We start from the raw sequence: 22,931 nt of genomic DNA on the forward strand, positions 1-22,931 counted from the left end.
CAAACATAACAGCTAAGCTTTGTTATTTGCCAATTGGTATATGGTTAAATTTAAACCATTCAATTTTGATGTATAATATTATGAAGAAGCATTGCCCGTGGGACACGATAAGACTGCTTGGAGATCATATACAGCAACTACACTCTCTGAAGTTTTATCCTGTTCTTTTTCTATGTGGGAAAGCTTTTTTCTTTTAATGGGTATCATACTTTTCCAGAGGTTGAGTTTTTTCATCTGTACTAGCATTTAGAAAAGCAAGACAAAGTTCACACTGGTCTTTTTTAGGGTTAAAGAAAGCGATGTTATATTCTGTATTAAATATTATATAGTATATTTTCATATACTAATTTGAATACAAAATATTCTGCTCTTGACATGAGCTCTTGTAGTCTCTATAGAGCTCAGCGATTGTCTTGCTGCCTTCTACATACTCTTTTTTTTGTTTCAGACCTGCAGTATTGACTTTTTATTTGTTGTTTCTTGTTTATATGAATCCATATACTATATTTTATGTCTTCTGATACAGTTGCATGCTTGTTGTGCTTTCCTCTCATTTCTGGTTGTAATTTCCCCTTTGTAGTTGACTCTTGCTTTTCTTGAACTGTTCATATGATCATACAGTTGATTCCCAATGTGGTCATGAAAAAATGTTAATACACACAAATTTTTTCTTCTCTTAGGTTCAAATAAAAGGCTCTATCTAAAGATCAAGAACTTTGGGCATTTTGAAATTATATTTTGGTTCTACTGTCTCCATACAAGATGATATGAAATCATGTTGTCTTTGAACCTCGCTCATCTGCCAATATTCCATAAATATTTTTTGGCAATCAACTTCTGTAAACTTTTGAAAACATTTGAGATGACATTTATTATTACAAGCAGGTAACATTTGCTTAATCTCATGTACCACCAATAAACACATTTTTGTTCCATCATCGTTTCTGATTGTATTCAAAGATTTATATGATTGTCCAGTATTTTGAAGCTATTTGGCATTATTTTTTGCCAATTTTCCTTGTTAATTTTTCTTTTTCTGATATTCTGTTCTGTTTGTGAATGCTGCTTAACAGCACGAAACTTCTTGGCATTATTATCTGAAGAAATAGCAGGATCTTCATCGGAATCGGAAACTGAAGATGATAAGACATTTGTAAAATTTGATTCTGCATGTTAGTCATTGAAATCAAAAGGTTCACTATGACTAACTTCACTAATGCTTGATTCGTCATTGCTTACACTCTTCACAACAAACATACTTTCATCAGGTAATGGATTGGGCAAGATGGCTTCTGTAACAACAAACAACAATTATATAAATAATTTATGTAAAGTGTATATAATTACATAAGAACACTACTAACTCCTCTGCCTTACCATTTTGAAGGTTACCATTCATATTACTACATGAGACTTTTTTTGCCATCTTCTTCAATTATAGAATGTACCTCAGTTCCTGAAACAAAATAGTTTGGATTACAATTACAAGAACAAAAATAAACAGGTATAGCTCTATATAATTATGTAAAAAAGTATTTTTAACACATAAACCTTGTTCACCAACATATACTTCCATAGGAATGCTATTTACATTTTCTACATGCAGGGCATCTATGGAAGTGTTACTCTTAGGAGTTTAATCTTCCAAACCGCAGTAAATTTACCATTTTCCTCTGACAAGATAATACGATTATCACTTAGTTGTTGCTCTTTGGCAAATCCCACAATTACATGTGATCGGCTACTCATTTTTCATATATAAAATGCAATGAACATCTGAAACACATCATATATCCTAAATATCCTGATTTCACTGTAACTACTATTTAATTTATTCAGTGAAGAAGAGGTTATTTATGTCATTAAAAATTATCTTCATATTAACTTAATATCTTCTGGACAAAACAGTCATATCTCAAAATAAAACCAGACTAGCGTTACCATTAAAATTATTTTTTTGAAGAATACTGGGTCATTTCAGATTAATACATTAAAACAGTAAAATAATTAAATAATTTATCCTACCTTTTGAAGAAAACAGTTCTAACTCAAATATGGCTGTATTCACCAAAGTAAATAAACTCATACTAAGGCACTTATTAAAATGTGATACTATTCCACTAAAAGACCAATGCTTACATGGCGACAATAAAGACACAACTGACATGTGATTCTCTTGCTCAGAATAAATGTGTTGACACAGAAACACATACTGTTACTGTCATCTTCTAGTGGCCACTGTATGAATTACTACTTGTAACTCTCTTCCACATAAAAAATATAGACAAATTACAGTTGTCTCATTGTGAAAACATAAAAATTAATGTTTTTGAGTTGTGACAGTCTTCTTCCAAATCAATATACTACTTATAATAGCTTGGTTTTTGTAATAAATCCAGTTTTTAAGCAGTGTACTTATGTTAAAACAATTAATTACTTGTATGTAACCTTCATCAGTGATTAACTGTATCATTGAAAAAGGTTTAACAAGAGAATTTCCATTATATAATTAATTTACATTAATTGGTCATAAAAATTATCATTTTTATGTCTATTTTATCTATCGATCTATGCACAAATAAGTTAACAAAAAATTTTAAACTACTACATCAGGATTACTAAACCTTTTTTAACCCTCGGGCCAATATTTCTTTACTGCTAATGGCTTGAAGGACGTAATTCAATACAAACAATATTTTAACAGAATTTAAAAATATTCATGTTCATTTACAAAACTATATTGTCAATCTAAGCAAATAAGGCGTATTTCATTATACACTACTTTTAAGTATGTACATAAGGGAAAATTTTCTGAATTTTTTAAAATCATTTTTTATGTAATCGTATTTCAATCCTTTCTTGTGTAATAATTTATTAAATAACAGTTATACTATTCACTTCAAAAGTTAGGTTGTTAAAAGTTTTATGCGAGAAGAAAACTGGGATTCACCCATTTGGTTTAAGAAATTCTTAAATTGTTATGTATTCACTACATTCACTTCTGTACAATGATTTGACAAAGGCTGTATATGTATGTATGTGTGCGCACATACACACCCTTGTCAAATTAACAACACACAACCAGTAAAATTGAAGAACTCAATATAATAAATCATCTGATAGGTTAATAATGGATATCCTTCAATTATAGACCCATACATTTATTTCAATTTCAAAACAACAAAAGAAACATGTGCTGACAAGTGCAGCAACTTGGTAGTACATTATTAAACTATAAGTCATTGTATTAAGTTTTTATTACATTGGAAAACTGCGCAATCAGCTACAGATACAAGCAATACTTGTAGGCAATATGCACAATAATAAAACAAATTTAGCAAATTGGCTCTTTTTAACAAGGCATTCACACAAAAACATTAACTACAATTTTCAAATTTTGCATACAGCTCATAAAAATCAAGATAATGTACTTGAGCAATATGAAATTTAAAACAGTAAATTAGAAAATAATATATTACACAAATAAACACAAAATAGATGAAAAATATTATGGCTATAAACTAATATATATTATATAATATAATATAGCTATAAACTTAGTGGATTTGTTAATCACTTTAAGATGGGTACCATTAACAAAAAATAACTGGTGAAGAGGAACTGCATAATCAGTCCATTCCAAAAATATTTGTAGAAGAACAATTTCCTATAATTTGAAAGTGATTCATTAAAAATAATTTCAAATCAATTACCCATTAAACAAATCACCAATTGAAGTGTTCCTTGGAATATATAAACTGAACATTAATAACTAACAATAGCAACATAAAAAGCTCTTCACAACAACATTAAATGGTAATTATTTTCCAACCATTTCATAGATTCTGGAAGAAAACTGGTTTCTGTGATTGAATATTGGAAAAACGCCTTTGAAAGCTTTGCCTTAAAGTTATTTAAGTTTCCTTTATAGTAATGTTCTGGAAGAAAGCTCATTAACTCGAGCAGGCTTAAAGGGTTTAAACACAAATCTTTCTTAATTATTTTCTAAAATATTGAATGGGAAAAATTTGGCTCTGAAGACCTTTCTCTGAGAGACTTAAGAAGAGATTGTGAACAAGATTCCTCAGAAATATCAAAGCTATTTAATTGACTGAAAGAACATTAGATCACTTCAAATTGAGGACTGACCCGATGGAAAAGGTTTTTTCTAATTTTGGAGTGTTACTTTTGATGGAACTTCCTTACCAAAAAGTTAAATGAATTTTTATCTTATGTTTTCATAGTTTTCATTTGCATTTGTATGCTTCCTAACACGAGTCTTTCTTTAACTTAATATTCACTTCTGCCTACTATTTTAACTTAATACTGTACAAATCAAAATTTCCACTAAACTTGTCAAAATATCATCAATTTCTAACAAACCTTGCACTTTGTGGAGTAAATGAAAACGGCTGATTAACTTTTATAATCACTTAATGATATAGTGTCACCAACCTGAATGTTATGTCATGGAAAGAGACTTTGTGGCCACTCTGTAAACACAAAAGTAAAGGGTCACATCCACATCAGAAAACGTACAGTATATTTCATAATTAAAAACATCACATTTTTCAAAAGTATAACAAATTATGCTATTGTTATAACTCAAGAAAACCACCAGCAATAACATTATCTGATAACAAAGCATAAAGAAAAACAACTAGTCACTGAAATTACCACTGATTTAAGTTTTTATAGTGCTGTATAAGATAAATCTGGTTCTGTTTGTCATTAAAAATAAGTTTTATATAACAATTAAAAAAAAAAAAGAAGTTTTTATTACATCTTGACATGTTAGAAACAAATAAAAGAGGTTAAAACAATAAAAAAAAGTTATTTCAATTGGATTTGTTTCCATGTTATCAGTGTGTGTGATTATACATTATCTATTGTGATGTAAAATAAACTTACTTACTCTCTGAATAAACTTACTGAACACCAAGACAAAATATGTGTTAGTTTTATAACTTAAAACTGTTAAATATTAAAACAGTTAACTTTAAAACTAATGGATCATTTTTTTTTCAAAAGTCTGGAGAAAATTAAATGGTACACCTTTATAATTTAATTACTTTAATATTTAATTATATTCATTTTACTGTGCATAGCAGTGTACAACTAATTACTCTGAATTATGAAATATCTTTAACATATACAAATAATGTACAATTACCATGAATTAAATAATAAAACTTAAGATAAAATTATTATTTTTCTAGCTGACACTTACAGTTTATGAAAAATACTGTATTTTTTACTAAAACATATATCGATATCTATTTCAGTTCAGCTTATCTTAAATATAATTACAGTTATTTGTTGAGTAAATTAACGAATTTTTTAAATAATTTATAACCGTCACAGTAATTTTTTATTACTTCCTAATCAACGTTTTTCTGAAGCGCATTGGTTGAAATTTAACCAATAAGATTTGAATGTAAGTGTAATTTTTAAAATCGCTCGTAGAGAGCGTTGGTTGTATTTACCTAGAAAAGACCATTCATTCCGACCAACGTTTCGTGATCGTTTTCGGTTCACACGTGGGGTGTAGGGACATAATAAGCAAAATGTATTTACTTTAAAAACGCGAATAAACTTCATTTCCCGAAAGACGATCAGTCAAAATTGTTTTACGAGTGTATTGTGAAAATTCTGCTAGTGGAAACGGTTATTCTAAGAGAATACTTGTGTGTGAATGAAAGGAACTACTTTTACGTGTAGGCAGGGAAATTATTATTTCTTTATGAACTTTGGCTGCACTGTTATTGTCGTTCTCGGCCTTTATTTCTTTACAGGGCAGTAATGCTTGATTTGATATTATTAAATAAGTAATTTTACGTGATGTTGAAATATTAGTAAGTGTTTTGAATGTTATATCATGAAATTTCTTGATTGTACATAGCATTGTTGCATTATCTTATTTTACATTCTCATTCGTGTTCGCCTACACGCTTCATGTTCATTTTGAACCGCTCCGGTCAACTGTCAATGTGTCGAGATTGAGTCTGCCTGGCTTAGTGAGAGCGTAGTTTAATTATTTTGAAATGGATGAGTATTTTTGCGGTCTTAAAACTGGACTTAGTGTTGATATTAGACGAACAGATGGTAAGTCAATAACTTATATTTTTGATAAATTTATTTGAATGATATTTGCTTATTACTTTTTATGTTAATTCCTTCTTATGATATTTAATCACACTTTATTTGAACTCCCAACTGAACTTTGTCGATCAGTATTTGATATTTTGTATTTAAATCTGTCGTAACTCCCGGTTGCGGAATTGGAAATGAATAGGTCATCAATGTACGTGTAGTAAAAGTGTGATCGTACATCGATGAAGTTAAAAGGTTTTACATTTCTGTTGTTGGATTGACGATGATTGTGAATACCATCTATTATTCATTACTGGAAGTTTTTTCGATTATTCATTGGATTTGTTTTGGGCTAGATTTCGTTAGGATCTGCATTAACAGGTTCAACAATTCGTAGGCGGATAGGTAATTTGAATTAAGAAGTTTAATTTCAATTAGGTAATATTTGGAATCAAATAAAGAAATTGATGTAAAAAAGTTATTTACATTAAAACAGCAATAAGTATTGATGTACGTTACTTTCTTTTGTTAATTTAACCCCCATTTATAGCATAAGGATGCCAATTTTTTAAAATGTTTTGTTACCATGTTAAAAAAACATTAAATACTCATTTTTAAACAAATCTGTTAGCAAATTAATTTTTCCTGAAGTTTTTATGTTAAACTCTTAACTAGATTATTCATGTTCATTGTGTTATCTTGTTTGTGCTTTATTGTTTGTTATCATTAGGCTATTACTTATATTAATGAAATGTATTTTTATGATGTACTGTAGCTTTTCTTGTTCTATAACAAGAAATGGTTTGTAATTATTTATTCCTTATTTTATTTACTGTAAATATTTTTTTAGCTGCCTGTTGTTTGCAGTATACATGGGGAATATTATTAATTTTCTGTCATAATTTCTTCAATTATTGTCTTGTAATGTAGAAGGAAGAGGCCTGCCTGATGGAACTTGTACCTTAAGTACTGTCACCAGGTTTGTGTAGATTTTGTGTAACAGGTGATAAAAATCATTGAGGAAGTTAAAATCAGTTGTCTTGTAATATTTTACTTTATAATAGTTCATCACATTTATTTGTACATACTATACCTTACCTTTAGTTACATTAAATATTACCAAGAGAAATGAATTTCATCCCAGTAAAAACTATATGCAGTTAATATGATTTTTTGGTATTTCCATCCTGTAGTTATTTGTATATATATGTTATATCATGAATTATAGGACATTGTGAGATGGTTCTTAACATTTTAATGTCGTAGTAATATATTCATTGGAAATGGATAATAGTACAATCAGCAAGTTTTACTAGCTGGATTATTGCTAATTAATTAAACTAGCTTATGAATTGAAAAAAATTTGAAAAACAAGGTTTTTCTTGCCTGAATTCACTCGAAATCAATGTAGATAAGAAAACTAAAATTGAAGAGGAATGTGTATATAGACAGGCCTAAGTGTTTTCCTCTTTTTTTTAAAGTCTATCATTTTTTAACGACTAGACTCATCATGTTAGTTAGTGTTACGTAGTGCACATTTTGTTAGTAACAAGAGCGTCTTCCATTTTATTCTAATAAATCTCTTTGTTATTATAAGATTATAAGGTCTTTGTTATTATAAGGTTTTTTGATAGCAGTGGATGCTTTATTTTAATTTTTAATTAGATATAAATGCAGCTGCAACAATATTGCTACCTATTAAACAAGAAATTGTTTTATTAATGAAACTTAAAACTCAAAATATTTACATAAATAAGAGAGTTTTTTAGTGTAATATGTTTTCCAAAAAAATAAAAAGGTATTTCTTTTGAAAGGAATTATGTTATAGGCCTACATTGGGTTGGCTTATGTGTGGACATACAGACAGTATAGAGTTTTTAAGTAAAATAGTGATACAATATCTGCGATTTTTTTTATTCTCAATAAAAAAAAATTGTGATTACGTTTCAAATGGGATACATGTTATGTTTTCCATTGAATGTAATTTTGTTAATTATTTTTATTTGTTAACTGTTTAAACATCCCTATTTCTTATTTTAGCTACACATTTTTTGAAAAACATTTTTATTGGAAATTTCATGTTACATAGATCAATTCAGAGTTAGCTTTATGTGCATAGTCTCAGTTAAATATTTTGGTTAATGATGTGTTTTTTTTTTACTCCGAGGTACATTTTAGTTTTCACGAGTTGGTCTCCTTCAAAACTGATAGATAACTGTTATCAATGTACAATTTACAGTGCCATGTGATTTTAATTATAATTAAAAATCCTGCTAGAAATCTGACAGAAAATTTGAGATGCCATACTACTATTAGGTAGCTTTACAACATTTTCTGTAGAATTAAGCTAAACTCTATAATCCATTAATTGTATAAAGCAAAAATATTTTCTATTTATAAATAATAATAATAATTTATAGAGTTATTATTATTCTATGAATAACTTTGTTAGGTTTCAAATTTGAAGCTTTTGGAATGTGGTGCATATGTTTGATACACAGTTTAATATATATTGCTTTTTGTTGAACAGATGATGAAACATAGAAATGAAAATATTAAATAACTTTAAAATTTATGAACGGTTTTTTCTAAAGCCCTTTCCAGCTCAGGAGGTTAGGAAACTGTAAATTAGAGTATAAATTCATCACATTAGTTCTTATAGTCAAAGCTTTTCTTTGTGAATTTCATAATAATGTTCAACTTTGTCAATATTTTAGTTTTGATCTGTTAGATACAAAATGTGCGTAATATGGTTATTATCTTTGTGCAAGTGTCTTTTGTAGAAGGAGTTAGCGCAGTTTTATTCTGCTATATTTAGTGCGTATATGTGTGTCCCTTGTATGTATTTCAGTTTGTCAGATTTGTGAAAATCCAGTGAATTACTGGATTTTTAATATATATATTTGCTGCATTTTGTTAGTTTGCTTTATGATTTTGTTTATTGTTTTGAAATTGACATATCAACCTTGCCAACCAATGTTGGCAATTCAATTTGTTGGTTTATGTTTGTTCATGTTTTTCTGTTAATAGATATGTTTTTGATTCAGTATATTTTATAAGTGGAACTTTTTGTATATTTTTAATAACCTCTTAACAGGCTTCTACTTAATCAACCTGCCAACTTAAACAGCCCTCTCAGTAATGATGTACTTCCCTTGTTTCATTAAAAGCAAATAAATTTGTAAACAAATTTTGTACTACCCATTTCATAAAAAGTTGTTTAGACCTATTTTGCCTGTTATGCTTTTACTGTGTTGTTAATTGTGATAATGTATTAACTGCTTTATTGTTATAACTATCCTCACTGCCAGCACATTATAGCTTCACCATATTTTTATTTTTATGAATATGCATTATTTCATTTCATTTTTCTTGAAATCTTATAATTCTTAATGTGGAAATGTCCTATTCTGTTGTAAATTTAACTTATCTACTATCAGACTCATTTGATTTTTTAGAAGCAGTACAAAGGGTTCATAAAAACTAGCTAATGAAGATTGTGATTGATTTTGCACTTTGCAAACAACAATTAAGGACTGAGGAAAAAATAGTGCCTATTGGCTAGGAAAGCTTTTCTTTGTGAATTTCATAATAATGTTCAAGTTTATCAATATTTTAGTTTTGATCTGTTATATGCAAAATGTGTGTAATATTTTTGTGCAAGTGTCTTTTGTAGGAAGACTTAGCCCAATTTTGTTATCTTGTATTGCCTTACTCGTTTTTACATTTTTTTTGTGTGCTAATGAAACATAATTATAAGAATTTAGTTGTTATGCCCTGGCTGAAGTTCATCTAACGATTTTAATGATTCTTATTAATGATCTGGTGGCAAAAGAAAGTGCATTATCGTAAAATTTCCTGCTCAATGGAGATTAAAGTCTTACTTATAGTGATGATCAGTTAACAAGAAGAAATAAAGTCAATTTTACAATCTTTTTAAAGAGCATTTTTGAAATTTGTAATGTTTTTATGATATTAATATCCAATAATATATTTTATTCAATCATTAAATGAATTAAGAAATAAAACAAAGGATGTTAGTTCAGTAGGTTGCTTTGCATTTATGCCTGTTAATCATAATCAATTTATAGTTAAAAGAAAAAGATGTATTTAGATCTTAGTTGTGGAACAGTGACGAAAATTCTTGGATTAGTTGTAATTGTCAGCTAAAACGTGTTTGGTACTGTAATACATATATAAGGAAACTCCATATTTTTTCTGGGTAAAACTGAATATAAAAGATCGTACACTGATCCAGGAATATACAAATTAAGATTCAGTTATTGCACTAAACACAATATTAGACAAAGTGGTTGCACATTTATAAGAATCATTTCATTTATAGGTACTGTACACAGCTGAATCAAATTTTACCAATCACTCATAGAAACTGACAGTCATGTAAAGGTATTAATTATTATATAGTTGCATCTCCTGTTTTTAAGGTTACTTGAATACAATTCTAAATAAATTAGTAGTTGATTCTTAATTGGTTGATTGCTGTTTTTACATTTTCTGGTGATTAAATTACTTACATTTGGATCAACAATGTTAAACTGTCTTGTTGATAATAAGTGTGGGATTTAAATATCTAATGTACTGTATCTTATTAAATTTTTCCTGGCTGTGTATTACTGTACAGCTATACTATAGAGTTGCTGTCTTGTGTGGTATACTATAAAAGGTAAAGTATGCTGATCAGGTTAAATTATGTGTGAGGTTTTTTTTCAGATTGTGGCGTTTCATGACTTCCCTCAAACCAAAAAAACGCAATTTTTTAGTACTAAAGAATTCCAGAAGGATATATATAACGTACTTATGTATGTTGGCCTGTTTTTGCTTTGCATCTTCAAACTGTATGAATTGATTTGGATGAAATTTGGCATAATTCTGAATATTTGCACATTATTTACATGTAATTTTGATCACGATCCATCAACTAAACAGGAAGAAGAGTCTTATCTAATTTTGAGATAAGATTCCTGAGTCGCGTATTTCACAATTTTATTCAAAGAATAGGTATATATTTTCATATAATTTAATTACCTTTAGGTAGATAAGATACTTTTTGATTATGTTTATTCAAGCATCCTTAAAGGGGTATTGACAAAATCTCTTTTTTTTGAAAATCTGTCAGATTCTAGTACTAATTAGATGACTGCATTATATTAGTATGTCAGTTTGGTTTTGTTTTCAGGCAATTTGATTCTGCGATGTGGGATAGTATGCCTCATTTATCTGACTTTTTTTTCACCAGTTATTGTTAATTGATTTCTTAAGTTTGAATTTACAGATTTTTGTGAAATTTTGAATGATGACATCTTTTTCAAACTTTTGATTATATATGCAATTAGTTCATTGGTTTTGTACAGGAAGTTAAATCAATGTAAATACATATTAATGTATGGAAATATAGTGGATGTTAATTGTCTTGTTTTGTCAGATAACTATTCTTATCATCTTGTGTTACAGCTTGACATTCATTGTTGGCCTTTTTTTAGTGCATTACGCCTAGTTTCATTTATAATTATCAATACATAACTTTATCAGTTTGTGAGTTGTTGATAATTAAATATCAAGGAAATCTTAGGTTGAATATACATTTCTTAATAGTTTTTATCTTGGTAAGATAAAAATAAATCTTTGGTAGGCCAAAAAATATATTTTTTTTATTTCTCAACCGTGGAACTGGTAATGTATTAAATTAATGATATTAACAATTAATGAAATCCACCTTACCAGCACATTGATATGAACTCAAGATCTTTCAGCTTACTTGAAAGCCATCATCAGGAGATAAAATTTAAATACAGAGAGAGAATTTTAAAAGTATACACCAAGTATACTGATAGGGCCGGGCAATCGTGACTGTTGTACATTTTAACTGTGATCTTTAAAATGTTTGACTTTAATGCTATAATTTTATCTCGTGATGATATGGCTTTCAAGTAAGCCAAAAGATCTTGAGTTCATATCAATATACTGGTAAGATGGATTTCATTAATTGTTAATATTATATATATTTTTTTGGTTAAAATGAAACATTCTATTTATTTATCTTTTTACTTTATATCTAGAAAAAAATTTGTAATATTTTTTAAAAGATGATGTAATTTATTTAATTCATGAATCATAACTTTACATATGCGAAAGCAACTTTTCGACATTAAATATTTTTCAGTACTGAAATGAAGTATAATTTGCAAATCTAGTTTGTGTAATCAGTTTTTTTTTCAAATTACATGAAAATTACAAGGTGTAGAGAAGTAATGATATTATTTTTAGACTGTGTGTGCGAGTATAGTAACCTGTAAATCAACATTCCCCTTCCTTCACTCAATTTTCTTGAGAAGTTATACCACCAGAGGCATTGCCTTGTGTTCATTGCAGTACTGGAAGTTTCAAATGATTGCTTTCAGGTGAAATGTTAAGGCTATATAGATGTCAACAGTTCAAAAATAATTTCTTTCAGCTAGGTTTTCACTTAGGGAAAAAGGAAAATTACATAGACTCAGACCGGTGAGGAGAGACTGGAATCACTGAAATATTCTTCTTGCAAGAAAGGGGGGCATTGTTGTGGTGCACCATCCAGTTTGCAGTGCTTGACTGCACAATAAGAACAATTTTCATAAACCTTTCAAGACTGGTAATAATTTTAATGGATAGTGGGAAGTGCTAATGTACCTCTTCAGATGTGTTATTTTGTTTAGGAAGCTTATCACATGATGTTTTCCTGGAGACCCAGATAAATGGTGCTTGAATTCATCTTTTGCTTTGTGAGCTTTTTATATACCCATCTTAAATAATCTTAGTTTTTAGCTGCCGTTATCTTTTAGCACACATAATTTTCATGTTTCATTGTTTTAAATAATACCAAATTTTTTTTTGAGTTATCAATCAGTTTTTCAATTTCATATTTTTTTTGGTTTCTCACTCATCGTATATTCTAGCAAATCTATTGAAAAGGACCATGCAAGAGAATATAGTTTCACAGATAGACATGATTGAATGATGTGATATGGAAGAAAAAAGTTAACCACAATTTTAATGCAGTCCTTTGTAATAATAAATAAATAAAAATATTATAAACAAACAATATTATTTTCTTAATTAATGAAAATAACATTTGTTAATAAGAAGGCCCACTAATTTTATGTTGTACCTTGAAAAAATTTGTTTTTACTTTTTTTTTTTTATAAATTGTTTTAAAATTTAAGAAATATTACAGAATAAAAACAGATAACTTGTTTCTTTCTGAGACAGCCGCTATGTAAGTCAGTTGATTCCTTCTTTCTTTATCCTCAATTCCTTCTTGAATATATAACATGAAGCTTGTGTTAGGCAAAGCATTGGTCCTGTTTGTGGCACACCATTGCACTTTCTGGTAACTAGTGGCGTAAAGGCACTAATGTTTTCTATCTGGAAGTTGTACAGAAAGTCTAAATTTAATAGCTGAGATTTCATATTGATTAGACTCCTGCTGCTTTTGTTTCAAGATATATTACAGATGTTATTGGTTGATGCGCTTAAAAAATTAATGTTTTTGTTATCAAATGGTGATGCACTGAACTCTGTTATTCCATTATTCTCTCTCCTATTATACATACACTTGCCAGGTAACTGTAAGCTTGGAGTGGTGACGATTACTACCCAACATATCATGCATCGGGTTTTTTTACTACTAAGAGATGTCTAATCATGGTGTGCCAATGTTTCAGAGAACAATAGCATAGTAGTGATGTGCGGGCTGATTATCCAAGCTTGCCATTATATGGTGGCTACTGTCACAGTCTGAAGCGTAATTACCTTCTTGTTAGACTGTACAGTATGAAGAACCATCATGTTTTGTGATTATTTGTAATTATGTATTTTTAATGATGTCTATCTAAGACCAAGATATGATCCCTAGCTAAAATTTGATCATTTCCCTTGGGATTAGTGGCCTTCCCCAGTGCTGAAGTTTTTCCTTAGTTAATTAATTTTTGAGATTAGAACAACAAATAAAAAATTAACTAATAGTTTTGTAACCTTCCTCTATCAAGTAAATTAATAAAATAAAGAAAATTTCATTAAGATACAATCTATTTATTTAGAACTACTCTAAAATATGTAATTTTAAATCTTAAATGTTTTCTCTGTATTTAAGAATAACCTGAATATACGTATTCAATAAAATGTTTTAAGTAATAGGTAGTGTGATTAATTACTTTGATAGAAATAACTGATAGAATGTAAGACATTTATTTTAATGTGAAAATAGTTATATTTAGTACCTGTGATTAATTAATTTAAATTAATGTTCTTTGTATTTTACATTACTTTTATTATTAGCATCAGTAATTTAGATAGTTGTGAAAATATAAAATGAAAGTAGTTATTGCACTTATTCACATTACACGGTGATCATATGATCAGCGATCATATTAAACTGTTTTAGTTCAGTTTTTATATATTTACTTTTGTTTTATGAATTTGATGATTGTAGCATACCTTAAGTGAAAGCACTACATTTAAATGATTAACTTGAGTACCAGTTAGGTTGTAACATTAACCTGTATAAAAACTTTGTATAAAACAATAGAAAATTGTTTTTTTAATACCATCAGCTGGTTTTTTAATTTATTAATGTTTTGCTTAGTTGTTAATGGTTGGCTATTGTTTATTTTTTCCTCAATTTTAAATATCTTCAGTACTTAATTTTTATTTTTTGTGTGTAAATACAAAAAAAAATTAAAGCATACAATTATGCTGAATTTGCAGCTTGGACTTCTCCAGTTAAGCAATATGTGGAAGTCTTTTAACTTTTATTTTCATTTTTTAATTATAGTAAATCTGTGACATCACTTATTATTATTGTTTTACTTTGCAATTATTTTTCTATTTACGCTGTTACAGTTGTTCCAATATTAATGAACCTCTTCATTATTAATTAATGTCATGTCATAACCAAATTGTTAAATGCTAATATGGCACAAATCTACTTGAAAATTTGATACATTAAAAACAGTTTCTTGAATAAGAAGAATCTTGCATCAGCCTTTTTAAGAAAAATAAGAAATGAAGTTTTGAGAGTCCTCTGTACTTCATTAGCTTTACTCGGCTGAACATGTTGCATACAGGCATGCCAAGCCCACTAAGTGTTGATAATGGTTGCCTTTATAACTGATATTTTTACTCTTCATTGAAGGAACAGACTGTAATGCATGTCATTGATTTTGGAGAAGGTGCTTTAGGACTCTAGCTGGTGCTTTTTTTGTTTTATTACTGTACATGTGTTAGCAACTACAGAGTGTTCAACTTAAAAGAAGCCCCATCACTGTTTATTGGCAAGCACTGTTGTAATAATATCAGAAGGTGTAAAAAATTATGTCCATCCATTTCCCTGCACTTGTCAACATGTTTGACCATGTTCCTGACTATTCTTGTTAGTTCTGGCTTGTCTAATTTCTGGATAGCATTGTAATGTTGTCTCCAATTCCTACAGGGTGTGTGGATTGCTCCTGTAAACAATTTCTGTTAAGTAATCCCACCACAGAAAGAAATCTGGATTAGTCAGATCAGGGGATCTTTGTGATCACAAATCTTTAGAAAAAATTCTTCCACCCAAAAAAATCCCATAGCATCTCTGCAGTGCAGTGAACTGTCTGACAAATGGCTGTTGCTACCAGCAGTCATGCTCATCCACTTGCAGTAAAGTTGTGAACTGTTGGCTAATTTCTTGGTAGACTGCATACAGTATTTAAAAAAGAAACACAAGGATCCTATTATTTGTCGCTTTGAAACCGCACACCATATGTCAATTTTTTGTGGGTGTAGGGAAAATGAAAAGTAAGTGTGCGTGTAATTCAGTATCTCAGGTCCAGTGGTTCTGACAATTAACATACAAAGGTAAAACAATGCTTGATCTGTGAAAAACACTTGATCTAAAATGGCAGTGTTCCCACTAGTAAAATTCTTGAACCATGACAATAGTGAACCCTTTTAGCATGATCAGCATTAGTTAGCTCAAACCTGCATTTGATACGGATAAAATTTCTATATTTTCCTCACTGCAGTATGGACTGAACCTAGTGAAATGTTCTTTTCCTGGCTTAGTTTTCGCAAAGATTTATGAGATCTTGTAACTGCCATTTTAATGTCGTGTACAATCTGCATTGTTAAAACTGACCTGTGTTGGGCATGTTTCTGCTGTAACTAAACCCGATTCACAAATGTTTTAGTTACTTTGATTAACACTTTTCAGTGGTTCTTCCTTTTCAAAATTCTCCTTAGACTTTCGCTGACAGACAAAATTAGATTTCAACTATAAGTAAATTTCCATCATGAATACCCATTCTTCAACAGTTAACTCATTTTAATGAACAACAAATGATCACACAACCTTATTCAAAACCCACACTTGACACTGACTGGCAAATACTGAAATGTGCAGACAATAAACAGTCCTCCACCAGCCCCAGTCACACCAACATTTTCCACATTATTTGACCCATTGTACACTAATATATACATTTAAACAAAAATAAGCATTTATTATAAACTACTGGGTGATTGATAGACCTCTTTAAGTTGAACACTGTTTAAGGAAGTGTAGGGGAGATAACACTTGTAAAATAACAAATTAATTACTGTACGAGGTTCGTAAGTAAAGTAATTTAACTGGTATTAAACTGGTTCAGAAAACTTTATTTACAATCAAATTATTCATGGGCTCTATCACGTTTGGAATAGTTCCCTTGGGAAGCCACAAAACGCTTCAAACGGTTTTCACTCTTCATAGCAGTATTGGAACTCAGAAACCGGGAATATCCATCAGATGGTTGGTTACATTTTTTAAAAATGTTTTGTACTGTTCCAAAATGGTTTCCTTTGAGGTGTTTTTTTAAAGTTGGAAACAGGAAAAAGTTGCAGGGGCTCAAGTCAGGTGAATAAGGTAGTTGAGGAACTACAGGAATGTTTTTTTTCCCAAACACACAATAATTTAGAGTGCAAGGGCAAGGTGCATTGTCATGATGCAGCATCCAGTTTTCTTTGATGGCTGGTCTCATGCGGGCAACTTTCCCGCAGTCTTTCAAGAAGTTTCAGTAGCATTTTCACACAGTTTAACTCAAAACTTGATTGCACAACGTTGCTCATAATTAGTATCACTCATTTTTGTTAACGCACAACAAAAACTCGTTTCACGAAAAGTTTGTCTACGTCTCACGTGGCAACAGTAGACCAAAAAGTATTAATCCGTAATATAAATCAGCTATTCATATAACCATATGTTTACTAACATAACTTTACAGTATTGCCACTTTGGTTGCCAAAAAAATTAGATCTGTAAATTACTTAATTTACAGATCTCGTATACTGCCTTTATTCAGTTGGGGAAAACTTGTAATTTACTTACTATTTTGTTTGTTATTAACATTATTTGTGAATTTTTCTACGGTTTACGACCTTGCAGGTTTTATTTGTCAGTCATGATTCTATATCCACAAGCATAACCCTTTTTCATTCAGCACTCTTATAATGAAACCCTTAGCTGATATTTCTTTTCTAATTGCATGCTGAAAACAGGTTTTATTTCTGTCCATTGTTATTTTATTCAAACTTTTATCTTTGCAACCCTTCTCAGAAATCCTTGGTTCTTTATTTGTTTGACATCTTGATCTTTAGAATCTTCTTCCATACGAAATTTCTAGTACTGTTATCCTCTTTTTCCAGTTCTTTGGACTACAAATTTCACAATCGCATCAAAACCATAACATTTTGGTAATTTTATTTTCAATTATAATCAGTCTGGCCCATTTATTTAATTTTCCTATACTGTACCTTCTTGGCCGACGTCACAATTTTAATTTGTAATCCAGCAATCTCCTACTAACACTTATTAAGTACTTAGGTGTTCCTGCAGTGTTTAATCTTAATGCTCTTGTTCTTTTTCATCCTTGTTTGTTCTTTTTACTTTAATTGAAAATATTGTAACGAAGTAATAACTTTTGCAAGCGTTACATGCTTTTTATGTACTTTGTCACTCTGCTTGCCTTTCACCAGTGTTCTCACCATGTTTGCAGCAGTTTTACTGCATATTGTTGCATGGCAAATGGATCCTTGTTTCATTTCTCTTCATGCTTTTACCAGTCTGGTTTTCAACCTCCATCCCACTCATAATGTTTTGACCGTTTTCAACTATCTGCCCTCATTTGTTCCTTTAATATAATTATATTTCCTACTTTCTACAGTCGTTGGCTGTATAAAATTTAAAAACATTGATGTTTTTCTTCAATAACGTACTGCTTAGATGTTGTCAAAATAAGTCAATTTTTTAATTTCTTTTTTGTAGTTTTACTATGAGATGTTTTGTTTACAAGTGCTTTTTTCTTATTAGGTGTATAGCAGCGCGCGCGCGAGTGTGTGTATTAATTTTTTTTTAATACCTATAATTTTTCTTGTTTATCGATTTATTTTGTTAATGATTTGTTTTCTTTTAAATAAAAGAAACGAAATTTTGTGTTTTATATTTTGTTATTAATTAGTGAAAATAGATCAAGTAAGCGGTGATTGTCATAAAATGCTATTAATTAAACCCAAAAACTTATGAAACGCCTAAAAAGTTGTTTGTGTTGTGTAAATTTTAATGTTTTTATTTTCTTTCAAAAATTAGAGGGCCGCCGAATATTTACAAAATTTCCTTGAGCCCACCATCGCGTAAAACACTATTAAAAACATTTTTAAAATTTACAAAAAATAAACAGTGAGACACTCATTTGCAACACTTCATATCACCTTATCTTACAATATCGGCTTTAGTAGTATGATACTCGGAGTGTTGGAACACCTGACGACTACATGCACAAGATCTCGGCATTATAAAAACACTTAGCTTACGTTAGTGGATTTGATATGACACTTAATAATACACTCTTGCACAAAATAAATAGAAATAAACAAAATAACAAACATACACTGGTGTATATATATATATATATATATATATATATATATATATATATATACAAACAAAAGCTCAAGAGAAAATAGCTGAAAAATCTGGATACAATATATAAAAAAAATCTCTTTAATATAAAACTATTCTACTCAGTATTCTACATTGTCAAATGGGACAAAGTTTCAAAAATATAATAAACACGCTTGAAAATCCTCCTTAGTTATATTTTCCACTATCTCGTACACAGAAATTACAAATCCTTCAACGTTGGCAACAAGTTTATCGCACTCAAAGACACCATATTTACTTTAAATTCTTGAACATTATGAAATTCAGAGTGGGGCTGAGAAATATGATGATTTTTAATTAATAATAGAAACGTTTATTGGCATGTACACTTTTATTACATAGCATTTAATGAAATTGATGTTTGGAAAATCACATCTTTCAAATGGTGTTCATTTTTGTTTACGTGTTGTTGTATTAGCTTCCACTCTTCCTAGGATTTTCTTTATGACGTTTTTTGACGAATACTGTCCTTTAGTTCATTTAATGTATGGGTTTCTTAGTCTCATAGGTGCGTAACTTGAGGTATCCTCATAAAAAAATCACAATTTGATAATACGGAGGCCGAGGGGCCACGCAACATCACCAAATGCGGTTGGGAAACAGGCCGAAGAACATCCATTGACGCGCTCTGGCTGTACGAGACATTCTTTGGCACAAAAAAGTCTTTATCATTTCAATGTAATGCTCAGCATTAACAGTTAAAGTAAGTAAAGACCAACGAAGCGATTCGTTCGATCGCGCATCAAATTAACTTTTGGACTGTGCAGTGGTTTATGATTTATTTCTCTGGAATTATCAACAGCCCAGTAACGAAAATTCTGTTTGTTAACCCGATTATTGAGGTGATTATGAGCTTCATCACTCATCAACAAGACAGATGTTTTCATTTTCCTCAAAGTGACAACATATGCGTGCAAAATTCAGTAGCGGAGATTAATTTGTGTCTTTAATCTCCTGCGCAACCACTAACTTACGGATGAAAATGTAGCTCTTCATGTAAAATACGCCTCACCTAGCGATTGCTCCTTCTGAAGTTCCGCGGCATGTCTCCCAGCAGAGCGACCTGGACTTCGTAAAAATGTTGTTGTAACCTTTTCCGCATTTTCCGGAGTATGTGGGGAATCTGGTGCGGTTTATTTTTCTCCAGTGAGCGTCCTGAATGAACATTATTAATCCCACATAATATTGTGTTACGAAAAGGAAGAGTCATTTCGGTGGTTAATTCCGCGTCGAAACTCATGTTGAACCGCGGTCACTGATATTCACCATTGTTCAAGCACGATGTTCCAATTTTCAGTGTTTCATGATGCCAACTGAAAGTGAAGTGCTTTGAACAGGAATGCCCTCACCCGCTTTGCTTTTCCATTTTTAGCTGTTTCAAAAACATCCTATTTCTCTGTCCCATCTTGTATTAAAAGGTCCAACAAAGATTTATTAAGTGTACCGATACTATTCAGATCCAACTCGCTTTTTGACTATGTTTACAAAAAAAAAATTGCCAGGGGTAAGAACGCAGCACGAGTCAATACGAATGAGAATCATCCTCAGAGGTTTACTTCTAAATGTTTGAAAGTAAGTTATTGGGAAAGTAAGTTATTGTAAATGTAATTATTGGGAATAATTTTCATTTTAGACAGGTGTTTGACGTAAAATACAGCAATGTTATATGTAATAAAATGCTGGGGGATATTTAAGTTAATGTTTTGTTTAAAATATTCAAATCCAGTTTAGCAGTTACTCCTTATCTGGTTGGAGAGTTGAATTCTTGTAAATATCAGTTACGTTTGATTTTCATTATTATTGCTGGATGACATTGGTTGTTAACTTAGAATTATGAGTTGAATTTAAATAGATTTTTCATAGAATCTATAGATTGTAGACGTTTAGTCTTATCAAAGGAGATTCTATTTTTGGGTCATTGATTTTATGTTGATAACCAATGATGTTGACTCACATTATTTAATCAAGCTGTTCTATTATACTGCTACGTAATGTAATATTGTGTAAGACCTTGGTAAAAAAATAATGTTTAACGTTAAATTTTTATAACGAAGTCGCTGTTATAAAAATAGGAGTATTGTTTTACATGAAACTAAAAAAGTCCTTAATATTTATTGACAGTTAGAAGTGAACCTTTTTATTGGATGAGAATTTTTTTTGTAGATTCTTAGTGGTGGAATTGCAGAAGATTATTCTATCCGGTTGCTAAAGAAGCATTAAACGAGTTTGCTTTTAAGGGTCTTTATGATCAATTTAGGTTGTACATTCGTTGCAGAACGTCTGTTGATATTGACCGTTATCAGGATAATAAGCAAACACACTAAAGGTACTCTGTTTTTCTGTAAATCTTCCCAGCGGAATAATCGCCCATAAATATTGCTTGCAGGTTCATTTTAAGGCATGCCAGATTTCGCATATCTTTTGGAGATTTTTCATATTCCGACGGAATATGAAACTTTTGCTTGTATACTGGTGCACGCTTTAAGAATAGGTATTGTATGCGCCGTGTATCTACTCGATTCATGTATCCGTTATAAGGGTGGATGAAACCTGTATTTTTCCTTGCAGTAAGGTGATACTGATACTTGATAAAAATTAAAATACAGAGTTGGCTTAATAATTCTTCATTCTGATCGATTGTGGGCGGTATGCGACATGGTGACAGATATTGAAAATGGAATTCAAAATACGTGGGTCGTTTAGTAAGTAAAGTATTTATTCAACGACAGCGAAACTAATGCTACTTTTCAACATAATCCCCGGCTAAATTTAGACACTTGTCTCATCTTTACGTAAGCTTTCTCATTCTAATAGTAAAGAATTGTTCAAATCTGTCTGAGCCGTTCTTGAATTGCATTCTTGATCTGCTTATTGCTGAATTCGGTGCCACGTAAAAACTCTTGAGAGTATCGAACAAAAAATGGTGCGAGATCGGAACTGCAAATTGGATGTGGAAACTTCTTCCGACCCAACTTTTGAACCGCTTCCCGTGTCTTTTAAGCGATATGAGGACGGGTGCTTTCTTTTTCCTGTTTAGCCTCCGGTAGTTACCTTACAGATAATACTTCAGAGGATGATATGTATGAGTGTAAACAAAGTGTAGTCTTGTACAGCCTCAGTTCGACCATTCCTGAGATATGTGGTTAATTGAAACCCAACCACCAAAGAACACCGGTATTCACGATCTACTATTCAAATTCGTGTAAAACTAACTGACTTTATATGACTTGAACGCTGGAACTCTCGATTTCCAAATCAGCTGATTTGAGAAGTTGCGTTCACCACTAGACCAACCTAGTGGGTTGGGGACGGTTGTTATCGTGCAGAAGAATTACGCCTTTTGACACAGAACCGGGATGTATCCTTTTTATTGCGGGATTCACTATTTTGCAGCAAATCAGTAGTACTCGCTGTTGATTTACTTGGTTCTTCCAAATAATTGCCACAATAAATTGGATCATTTTAGTTCCACAACGCGTTGCCATCACTTAACGGCTGACGAGTAGGTTTCAATTTTTTACTGGCGGGTGAATTCGGATGTTTACACTCCATACTCTGACGTTTGGATTCAGACTCAAGTGATAAATCTTAGTTTCGTAGGTTTTTTTGATTTAAAGAGCATTACTTTTCGCTAAGAATAGTTGTTAAAGTTCCGTACAAAAGTGAATTCGGATGTCTGTCGTTTTGTGACGATGGTCTCGGAACTCCATCTTAAAATTACTGCTGTAATTCACCATGTTATGGGTAATGGAAGGACGGCCCAGATACTCGCTCTACAAATTTCAACAATTTCCTAAAATTTTTCTATTGGTGTATCCTCGCGATTAATCAT

General features: G+C 30.5%; 1 protein-coding gene across 1 annotated transcript in view; it reads left to right on the top strand.

The window, feature by feature from the left end:
• Positions 1 to 5,519: 5,519 nt before the first annotated feature.
• Positions 5,520 to 22,931, top strand: part of Klp10A (kinesin-like protein 10A) — a 270,337-nt gene continuing 252,925 nt past the window's right edge. The window contains exon 1 of the mRNA XM_075360166.1: positions 5,520 to 6,105. Within this exon, the coding sequence (XP_075216281.1) occupies positions 6,045 to 6,105 (61 nt within the window). The 5' untranslated portion in view covers positions 5,520 to 6,044. The remainder of the gene's footprint in view (positions 6,106 to 22,931) is intronic.

The sequence above is a fragment of the Lycorma delicatula genome, chromosome 3 (assembly GCF_047948215.1).
Source record: "Lycorma delicatula isolate Av1 chromosome 3, ASM4794821v1, whole genome shotgun sequence".
In the NCBI taxonomy this organism is placed as follows: domain Eukaryota; kingdom Metazoa; phylum Arthropoda; class Insecta; order Hemiptera; family Fulgoridae; genus Lycorma; species Lycorma delicatula.